The following is an 11,623-nucleotide window of genomic DNA, read 5'->3' as shown; positions in this document are numbered from 1 at the left end:
ACCCATAAACACACATATACACACACAGATACACACACACACACACACACACACACACACACACACACACACACACACACACACACAAACACCGCAAAGGCCACGTCACGCCAATGAGTCAATGACATCATCTACAATTTAGCATTCATCTACGGGAAGACCCTTGTGACGAAAATTTGCTCTTCATGAGAACAAATTTCCATGATTAAATAGTCTCATCAACAGGGATCCATACTCTATGTTGGTGGAAAGCAGAGAAAACTGACTCTCTGTAAGTGTCTGCAACACAGTTTACTCTTGTTACAACACAATATAGGCTACTTGAGATGTGGCAGCTCTCTGAACGGGAGACCATGACGTCATGCGCAACTCTTCAAGTTGTTCAAGTCTTTGAGACTTAGCTCATAACACATAATAATAATGTTAAAATATACAATACTGTATACTATTTCGTGTATATTGCGCACAGTTCCTGGGATTTTCAGCGAAACAGAATGCAATCTTTAGCTTAGCTGCACGCTAAATCAGGTTCTGGATTTTCCCGAAGTTAACTTGTGACGCTCAACTTGCACCTTGAGGTAAGTTCAGAGAACAGACTTGATAAATCTTATTCATAATTCAATTCTATTGTTTTGGGTTTGCACAAAGTTGGCTCCTGAGGTTCAGCTCCAAGCAGGGCTAAGTATAGGATTGTTTCTATAATATTCATAATAATTATAAATACATTTCGGGAACTTTCGCTTCATGCTTGCCCAGGATCAAAGTTTACCCAAAGTGGACGTAGAATCAAACTTCAGCAGAAAGCCGAGGTAGTATAGACTCTTGAGCGACCCATTGAGTCTCTCATCACTGTAAGTGTCAACAGAAAATTAATTACGTAGGTGTATTTCTGCAAAGTTAATTCGAGATCATTGGCGTGACGAGTTTGCCCGAATCGAGGCCTTGTCCTGAGAAAGGTCTGAGGAGGTGTTGATACAGGCTGACCGGTGAAGTGTTGTGTCCTTCGTGGGGATTTTCGGACATATGGTCCAGTTTCCTGTGCATTGATGACGTAGGCGGGGATGGACCAGATGCGAGGGAAGAAATTCCCACCGATTTTGAGCACAAGTGTCCGAAGCCAGGTATGAGAAACGGGGAGGCGGGGAGAGGGGAGGGAAGACTCGCGTAGTGGGGAGGGGGGAATTGGCGGAGTGGGTTACTGACGGGTGGGCCTCTCGGGGAAGCGGCTGTGGGCGGGGAGCGGGGGAGGGAGGACTGAGACACTGCTGCTGCTGCGGCTGCGGCTGATATGGCTGCTGCAGGGGAGGTCATTCCGTGCATGAGAAGTTTTTCAATACCCGGAAGCCGCGCCATGACGGCTGCGTGGTTGCTGTCTAGCCCGGGGGCGGGGGGAAGGAGGTTGTGTCCGAGGTAGGAGTACATTCCTGGGTGCTTGACCACTCCAGGGAGAGAGTAGAACGGAGATAAGGGCAAGAGCGCCGGGTGGCCGTCTCGGGGGAAGCCACCCATACCCATATAAGGGAAGCCGGCGCGGCCGAAGGCGAGGCGGGATCTGGCGGAATGAGACGAGCGTCTCCGAAGTTTCCCTGTCGTTCCCCCGATGAAGACGTCATCACAGGAGGGGTCCAGCATCCAGTAGTTGCCCTTGCCAGGGTCGTCGTAATGGCGGGGCACCTAGAGAAGCACACAAAAAGGGAAAATCATTAGTATTTTGCACTGTTCATTTTGTGTGTGTGTGTGTGTGTGTGTGTGTGTGTGTGTGTGTGTGTGTGTGTGTGTGTGTGTGTGTGTGTGTGTGTGTGTGTGTGTTTTGTTTCTTTTTCATATTAAACGTATCAAAGGAACATAATATTATTCATAATTCATCTTGCTGAATTGGTTGTGCAACCCCTCGTATGTCAAAAATGTATCATATTCGTTGGGTTTTTTTAAACAGAGAATTCAGTAAATAAACTTTTCGATAAAGAAAATCGGACTGTTTCTAATAGCATACGACTGTGTAAAATTTGATTTTGTTTATTTCGGCCTATTATCTGATGAGGGAGCGGAACTTTCGTACCAGATTAAAGTATTAGAATGGAAATGGAGCATTTTAATTCAATATATTATTATGTTAGATGCGTAGCTCAAAGTAATATTAATTGATAATATTTTTTGAAAATAATCCACGAGCAAAATGTCAGTCTAACACTGGTCTTGAAATAAGGATGCAATTTGAATGTCGGTTCATTGAATTCTAGCCGCTAAAGTACATTGCACGTATATCTTCTAAAGATATTGTATTGTGAATGAAGGATTAATTTTATGAACTGCAAAAGTGTGGTTCAATTATTTGTTGTGCAAGCTATATACTAAATATCTTCGATTTGTTGGGAATAGCGAGGTGCTGAGGACCGTCAACTACAAATAACGAGAGAGGGGAGACAGAAATGAGAGACTGAAAGGTTAAAGTGGTGACTACTTTTTTGCGAATAATAAATATCAATGTTTCTAAAATAAATATGTTTTCAAAGCTGAAACAATGTTGCGGTCTAACAGTTTTTAACATCGTAGCGATTTCTACTCGTGTACTTTTCCATAGCTTCAAAATCTCAAATAATAATCAATCCCGACGTCTAGGGGTAGTTAATCCCTTCTCCCCACAACATGTCTGATTACAATACTGCGCCACCTGGCGGCTTGCAAGCTGTCAGATTCTCTGATTAGACTCTTGGCTGACTACATTGCCGATCAGCTTTACAAGCTTTCTCTCGCGCGGAAATCACGGATCTCCAATGTATACACCAACACGTGCGTTTTTTAACCATTCGAGAAGAATATGAAACAGATCTTTAACCTACCTAGATCTATGTTGTAATGATAGACGTGTTCAATAATACTTTGGCAGGACTGTGAAGATAGACGCAGACCTAATTTGTGCGCATGGGCAGCTTCTTACACACTCACACACACGCACATGTGTGTATGTGTGTGTGCGTGTGTGTGTGTGTGTGTGTGTGTGTGTGTGTGTGTGTGTGTGTGTGTGTGAATTCTATGTGTGTGTGTGTGTGTGTGTGAGTGGGTGTGAGTATGTGTGAGTATGTGTGAGTATGTATGAGTATGTGTGAGTTTGTGAGTGTGTTTAGGAAATTAGGCTATCAATCTTGAATAAAAGTTTCAATAAAATAAACACCTTTCTAAGCCACGGTAACTTCCATAACACTCTACGGTATGGGACAAGTATATTGCTATAAAAATATCAAATTTAAGTAAAAAACCAGAGTCGCAAAAAAAAAAGCTCAATTTGGCCTATAATTTAGTGCAAGATGCATCAAAATCTTTCTGATATAGTCCTATTCTATCCACCCGGTATAAATTATAATCGACCCTACACAAAGGCGACCTGTCCAAGACAATCACCTGTACAAAATATGACCGCTTTTACCCCCCCCCCCCCAAAAAAAAAAAATACCTTTCGTGTTATTTTCTGTATCATCACTATAAAGACACTCACTGTTCACAAGGGCCAACTGTCTAACATGACCACTTTTTTTTTCTAGAAAAGGGGCGGTTGTCATTGACTGGCTGTCTTTCGTGTTTTATTTTCATTATAAGATGTCGCAACCGCTGTTCATGACATATCACCATTTAAAAACAAAAATCTAGGTCTGTCTTATAGAAAAATCGCATTACTGTCTGTTATTTCTATATTATGTGGTAATGCTTAACTGAATAAATGAATGCCCACGAGAGTTGTTATTTCATTTATTTTTAAAAAAAGGAAAAAAAAAAAAAATTAAAAAATAGTAAGAAAAAAGAAGAAGAAAAAATGAAAAAGAAGAAAAGAAACAGAAAGCCTTCACTGGCTCCACTGCATTACGTCTTTAAAAGAGTGTCTCTAATAATAATATATTACAGTAAAAAGTTTGTTTGGGTCTATTTTCAAACTATTTTGGCGAAAGGAAAACTACATGCATATTATGTTTTTGCTAGTACTATAATCCATACCACTGAGGAAAAAAATTATGAAGGAAACAAGGCATTAACATTCTAAATACAGTTGCCCTGATTGGTGTAGAAAATTCAGACATATTATCCTTTTCTTAAATAATGTAGATTTTTTAAGGCCTTTTTTATCTATCAGTGAAAATTGTTGCACCTCTGTCGATCAAGGTAGACTTTTAAACAAATGTTGTCTTTCTTAGAGGAACTAGTGTAGTGTAATCAATGTTTTACTATTTTTTCCCGGAATATCTGCTACCCATTCACACTTTAATATAATATAGTTTTGTTTCAGTCTTGATCCTTTAAGCGTCCGGCGTTTGACCTAATGTAGATACAAACATGCTATAATTAAATGTATATCGTAAATTTGTCAATGTCGATAATCGACGCCTATGGTGTAGCCCATAGCTATTGCTGCTGCTGTCTTCATCATTATCATCATCATCATCATCATCATCATCATCATCATCATCATCATCATCATCATCATCATCATCATCATCATCATCATCATCATGACGTTATTACTATTGATCGTTAAAAAGTAAAGGCCGACAAAGAAATCCTTTTCCCGAGCAAGGCAGTGAATGTCGTAATCATATACACTCGCAACCTGTTATGAACAATTACTACCATACCGTTTAAATAACAATATTTTAAAAAAGATTGCCGACTATAATATTATTACGTCCCACATGTTATCATTTTACGTGGCAGTTCGGGCCATTTGTAACAAACACCGGCAAAAAATTGCTGGGACAAGAGAAGTGCAGTTGTTAATTCCCCTCTACACTCTAGTACATCTGTGTTGACTTTGTTCAAAGCCATAACCATCACAACTTATCTCTTTTATTTTCTACGTTTGAGCACATTGGCCCAGTGGTCAGGGTTATGAAGGAAAGAATCATGAAACACATCAGTCTGAAACAACAAATTACAGTAAATATCACACGCGGTTACATGAACTACAATAGTAGATCTATCTAATATTCCTGTGTATAATTCAACCATTCAAGTAGCTGGACTACATTTATTTACTACATATATCATAAAAATAAGAAATTACATTTTTATAACATAGTGGGCCTATCTGGATTTTTAAAAAACAACAACAACATTAGTTTTATATTGTTTTTAACTTTTAATAAGAAATCGAACGTTAGTATGATTGTCATTAAAATGCAACTTTCTTTATGTAGACACATATCCCTGTCAGGAAATTAAAAAACAACGCCCTTAACTATAAATAATCATAAGGGTGAACATTTGATTAATTACTTTATAACATAATTGGTTATGACGATTATATCATTGTCTTTATAACCAGTAGCGATGGCAGAAGAAGAACAATAAAAGGAATAATTTTTTGAAAGATTAAAGAAAAAAGGAAATATTATTATGTCCAAACAGTAACTATCAATTAATTATCTTTAAAATTAAAAATACCCATTGATGCTAGGAATACATGTATAGTGACGGTGGAGGTAACTGTTCTTGTTATGTTGATAGTAAAGTAATTTCAATTTCTTATAGTAGAAGTAAAAGCATGTGTGCGATGTATTATCTAACAGCAAATGATTAATAATGATAATGGTGGTGGTAATGAAAATAACCGTAATAATAATAAAGTACGAAATTATTAATATAGGTTTATACGTCTCTTTAAGCACTGTAACCTTATTGAGCACCAAGCCTTAAAAACTCGATCCGCACAAAGTAGGGATTTGAGCCAAGATCATCCACTCCGTACCCCAGCTTAGTACTATTTGGACTAATGTGGTGCCAATATTAAAATGATAAAAATGATGATATTTATAATTATGATAAGTACAATAATAATTTTTTTCCCTCATTATTATCTTATCAGTTTATTAATCGATGCCAATATTATTATCATTATTGCTGTTATTGTTATTATTATCACAATTATATCTGAATCTCTGTAATAATGATAATAATAATAAGGATATAAATAAATATATAATAATAAATAATAATGATAATATTGATAATAATAATAAATAATGATAATAATGATAATAATATTAATAATAATAATTTTGTAAAAAATTAACAATAATGGTAATAAATAATAATAATAACAATAATAATAATAATAATAATAATAATAATAATAATAATAATAACAACAATAGTAATTATATTATCATTATTGTTGTTGTTATCATTATTGTTATAGTAATAGTTTATATTATTAGTTTGTTAATATTGTAATTCTTCTTATTATTATAATCTTCTTCTTCTTCTTCTTCTTCTTCTTCTTCTTCTTCTTCTTCTTCTTCTTCTTCTTCTTCTTCTTCTTCTTCTTCTTCTTCTCCTTCTTCTTCTTCTTCTTCTTCTTCTTCTTCTTCTTCTTCTTCTTCTTCTTCTTCTTCTTCTTCTTCTTCTTCTTCTTCTTCTTCTTCTTCTTCTTCTTCTTCTTCTTCTTCTTCTTCTTCTTCTTCTTCTTCTTCTTCTTCTTCATGTAATAATAATACTTTCATTATTATTGGTAATAATAATGATAATAGATAGTAATAGTAATAATAATAATAATAACTATTATTATAATAATACTAATGAAAATAATGATAATAATAATAATGATAAGGATAATAGTAATAGTGCCTTTTATCTTTTTCAGTATCAACATTGGTATTACTATTGTTATTGATAATACTATCATTGTTTTGTATCGTTATTTCAGTGACATTTTTATATTTGTTACTGTGAATCTAATTATCATGTCGTTATTATTATTATTATTATTATTATTATTATTATTATTATTATTATTATTATTGTTATTATTATTATTTTATTTTTATTTTTTAAAATTCCTATTATTATCATCATTATTGTTAAATATTATTTCATTTTCATTTGAATTGTTCTTTGTCATTAAAAGAAATAATATTGTAATACAATTAATATCACCAATATTGGCATAAACATTGGATTAACTAATCGATAATTATTGCTCTTATGAAAAATCAAGTAGTAGTAGTAGTAGTAGTAGTAGTAGTAGTAGTAGTAGTAGTAGTAGTAGTAGTAGTAGTAGTAGTAGTAGTAGTAGTAGTAGTAGTAATAATAATAATAACAATGATAATAATACTATAATCATAAAAATAATCATTGTGATATTAGTCAAATATATTATTTAAGATACTACTACTAAGAATAATAAAAATAATAATGATGATAGTAATGATAATAATGATGCTAACAATAATAATAACAATAATAATAATAATAATAATAATAATAATAATAATAATAATAATGATAATGATAATGGTAATGCTAATGATAACAATAATATTACTATTAATATTAATGATAATAATGATAGCAACTATAATATTTATTAAAATTTTAATGTTTATGATGATGTAGATCTACATTTCATTTAGCAGTAAAGTGAAAGAAGATGAAATGGTACACTAAAGAAATCGGCCAATACTTTAATATTTATTGCAAAACAGTATGCATGTAGACAAACACATTTTGAATAGTATAGATGTTATTTGACCACTTTAGGTCAGTAGCAAAAATGTAACGAATAAAACTTTAGTTGAGTATAATCAGTATATATTATTATTTTTCAAGTGATATTTTTATATCGCATTTGAAACTAGGCTTGATGCAAGGGAAAAAAACACAAATAACGAAAAAGAAACAAACTGAACGGCCAGATGCTAAGTCTGATTAATTGTCTGTCTCATTTCTTGAAAGTCAAAGAGATTATCATTGTCTTTTTTTATGGCAAGATTCCTCAATTTATGTTGTGTTATGCCTTTGAACTTGGTTCTGATTGATTTTTTTTAAAAATGTTGTTGTCATTGCGGTTGTTGTTTGTTGCTGCTGTTGTTGTTGCTGCTTCTGCAGCTGCTTATGATGTTGTTATTGTTGTTTTTGTTTTTGTTGTTGTTGCCACTTCTGCTGCTGTGGAGTTTTACGCTTGACAAAGACCATAATAACCAGAAATAGATTTTTATTACTATGCATGTAATATATTACAGTGACAAAAGCATACAGAGCAGACCCTATTGCAATGTCCACCAACTAACAACATCCCAGAGTGTATTTCTCCATCCAACCGTGGTATAATCATTTGTTAAATTAACTACTTTATATTTGAAACAAAGCAAAGTGTTTCACACTGGATTAAGTGCAGCTTTATTTTTAAAAAAGTTTTTTTATAAGAAATGCATTATGGTCAAAGTGGTATGATTTAAAGTTTTAATAATAATGATGTAGTGTTTCATTTTTATCTAAATCGTAAAAATGAGACTTAATTAGAAATAGAGAAAATAAACAAACAAATCTGGTGAAGCATAATTTTTCCATAAATTATACAATTACGAGTTGGTATCATTAAAAATGTCGTATCTAATTAATAAATTTCTTTTGGGTCGCGAGCGTGCCTATGCTTTAAAAACTAAAGTCGTACTTTTTCCCAGAGAGGATGCTTATTCAATCAGCGAAGCGTACATCTTTGGGCAAGTTTACTACTAGGTACCAGGTGAAGCATTAATTATCAGCAAGAAGAAAGTAATGTTATTGTGTTAGACGTTTTATTGAGGGGGTCAGGTTCTTGTTCATTATAATAATATACTTTATCATGTAGGTATATTTTCTGTTATGTTTCAACCCACAACAACTGCACCTAGAATCTACTTGGTAGATCGATAAGTTTAGAACAAAAACTCAAAACGAACAAACGTACACACGTACAAAAGTACAAACGTACACACGTACAAATATACAAACACACAAACAAACAAACAAATGCTTACCTTGAGAAAACATTTGTTGAGGCTGAGATTGTGCCGTATGGAGTTCTGCCAGCCCTGCTTGTTGTCCCGGTAGTAAGGGAAGTTCTTGGTGATAAACTCGTAGATCTGGCTCAGCGTCATGCGCTTCTCGGGGCTACTGCGGATCGCCATCATGATCAGAGCGTTGTAGCTGAAAGGAGGCTTCTCGTTTTTCTTTTCCTCCTCGGTCTTCTCTCCCTCCTTCTTCTCCTCCTTTTCCTCACCCTCATTGGCTGTACTACTAGCATCGTCAGCCCCACCGTCTTCTTTATCGACGCCGTCTTCTGATTTTACCTCCTCCTCGTTACCACAGCCGTTTTCCTGATTGTCTAGTTTTGAGTCACTGATATCATCGTCGACGTCAATGTCTGTGTTATTGTTCTGGTCCTCTTTGTCGAAGACAGAATCTGTACAAGACACAGGGGAGCCACAAGAACTCTCCCGCTCTGTGAAGTCTCTGCCGCCCGGACCACACTCTTCAGTGCTGGACACAAGCCGATTCCCACTCTGGGCATCCCGTTCATGAACGTCGCTAGCACTACCCGGGGAGTACTGGCAGTTCTGGAGATAGTGAGGAGGTTTCGAGTTGAAATACGAGTTTGATGACTCAAACTGAGAATTAGCCTCAAAATGCGAATTTGGGCTAAAACGGTGGTCTCTGTGGAAAGGGAAGAGTCGAGGTTCGCCGGCTGGGTCTGAGGTCGAGGATGTTGTGATGATATTGCTGTCGGTAGGGTTCGAATCTCGCAGTTCAGGCGAGCCGTGTGAGGATGTGGGGCTTGAGAGATCTCTGCGAGCACTGGAGCAGCGTCCGTTTGTGTGTACGTCAGTGTGTCTGTCTGTGATGTGAGGAACTCGGGTGCTGTGAGGTGGAGATAAAGACTTCTCGTGGTCACTGGGATGATCTCCGTAACGAAACACCGTCATGGCGTCTCTCGAAGCCGAATCTACCAGCGATTTATTTACTTCACTTGTAATGTTATTATTGTTATTGTGAATAAAAGACGGAAGATGCTGCTGCTGCTGCTGCTGCTGGTGGTGAAGAAGTTGTTGCTGTTGTTGTTGATGCTGTAGAGCGCTGTGTGGATAAGAGAACACAGAGGAGGCGGTGGCAGCGTGTGGAGACACGTCTGGCTGTGCTGTTCTGCTATTCACTGGAAGCCCGTGACGAAAGTTCTTTCCGAAGTCATCTGCTAAAACTCTGCTGATGCTGAAAGGATTTCCTCCCTTCGGCTTCACAGCAGTCACTGGTCCATCCAAAACGCCGTCTTTCTGAGGTGAACCCATCTTTACCACCGCACTTTTACTTAAACGTTGATATGTGAGCTTATCACTCAAGTCGAGCAGTTGTAATGTTTTCACAGAGAGTACAAATGCACCCAAGAAGGGTTGCTACAGTCTTATGGCAATAAACCTAAACAACAACACAGTAAACTTTACCAATACGCCACAGCGCCGACTCGTAGAACACACCTTACAGTCCAAACCATGATAGCCTTCAGTGTCTCGTACGTCACTCGATGGCCGTTTCTAAACATGGAACTACTTCAAGGTTGAACTAACCATCAACAATAAGAAACACTGCCACGGAGCCTCGCCCTGTGGAATGAAAACAATATCGTCCTGGTAGAAAAACACAACACACTCGCGAAGCAGATAAGAACTTTACGCTGCAGTTTCGAGTATTTTTAGCCACGACAGGAGGCGAGGAATAAGACAGAGTAACACTACTATGGTTGGTGGTGCGCCCCTGCCTGTTGTAGAGAAATAACTACCTAGGAGCACTCGGTTCTTTTTTTCGACTCTACCTCTATCTAATCGCTGCTGTCCTTTCTTTTTTTCCACTTTCTGCTTCTCCGCTAGGAAAACCACAGGATAAAGTATCTCTCAAAGAGCCCAGTTATCAGACAAAAGTGTTGGCCGCGTTCGCCACGAGAGATCTTTATACTGTTTAGCGGATCAGTGGCGGTATCGCCACGCTTGTCATGACTGACGTGAAGCGCCGTCCCTCCCCGCCCCTCCCCTCTAAGCCCCGTCAAAATACGAGTGGGCGTGGCTTCAGCAAGAGGGAACCAATACTCACTCCCCTCTCTCGGCTCTACGCGTTCCTATCTCACTTGCGTACGGCAGCTTTGCGGCTCTCTGCCAATCATGAGGCGGGGAAGGGGTGAGCGGGATGCCTGTCACTCACGCCGGTAACTACATGCGGGCGTTCGAACCGAGACGGAGACTGCTGAGTGTGTTAGGGTGAGGGGAGTGAAAGCTGAACTCACAAACTGGCGCGGTAGCGTCACCAAGTAAAGTTGACTGTGAGTAAAATTGTGGGAGTGAATAGGGCACACAGCTCACTCACTCACTCACTCACTCACTCACTCACTCACTCACTCACTCACTCACTCACTTACTCGCTCACTCACTCACTCACTCACTCACTCACTCAAACATATATTATTATGTAAAAGTTGTCTGTCTGTCTGTCTGTCTGTCTGTCTGTCTGTCCGTATGTGCAAGTGTGTTTCCTCATCTGACTTTCTCTTCTGATACTCTCTCTCCGTTCTCTTTTTCTCTCCCCCTATCCCTCTTCCTCCTTCCGCGTCAACTCCACCCCCTCCATCTCTCTCCATCTCTCTCTCTCTCTCTCTCTCTCTCTCTCTCTCTGTATCTCTGTCTCTCTTTCTCTCTTTGTCTCTCTCTGAAAGTCTAAGTCAATTTCTCTTCATCTTCCAATACCCCATCCCCCAAACACATACAAAAACAAAGAAGAAGAAACTAGCAGTATGTGAGATTCCTAAACTTTTCTGATAACATAATATATATACACA

General features: G+C 37.4%; 1 protein-coding gene across 1 annotated transcript; it reads right to left on the bottom strand.

Annotated features, from left to right (window-relative positions):
* Positions 1 to 26: 26 nt before the first annotated feature.
* On the bottom strand, positions 27 to 10,844 carry LOC101856898 (forkhead box protein biniou). Its single transcript, XM_005099196.3, has 2 exons — positions 8,784 to 10,844; positions 27 to 1,674 (listed from the first exon to the last, which is right to left on the bottom strand). Exons 1-2 carry the CDS (start codon positions 10,086 to 10,088, stop codon positions 898 to 900), a joined length of 2,082 nt encoding a protein of 693 aa, XP_005099253.1. The 5' UTR covers positions 10,089 to 10,844; the 3' UTR covers positions 27 to 897.
* Positions 10,845 to 11,623: the final 779 nt, after the last annotated feature.

Source organism: Aplysia californica, unplaced genomic scaffold, assembly GCF_000002075.1.
Source record: "Aplysia californica isolate F4 #8 unplaced genomic scaffold, AplCal3.0 scaffold00205, whole genome shotgun sequence".
In the NCBI taxonomy this organism is placed as follows: Eukaryota; Metazoa; Mollusca; class Gastropoda; order Aplysiida; family Aplysiidae; genus Aplysia; species Aplysia californica.
The sequence above is the reverse complement of the archived record's forward strand: the minus strand, read 5'-3'. Positions and strand labels throughout refer to the sequence as shown.

Coding starts and splice junctions, on each gene's coding strand:
- LOC101856898 (XM_005099196.3), bottom strand. CDS start 10,088: ATGGGTTCACCTCAGAAAGACGGCGTTTTGGATGGACCAGTGACTGCT. Junction 1,675..8,783: donor TCAACAAATGTTTTCTCAAG/GTAAGCATTTGT, acceptor GTGCTTCTCTAG/GTGCCCCGCCATTACGACGA.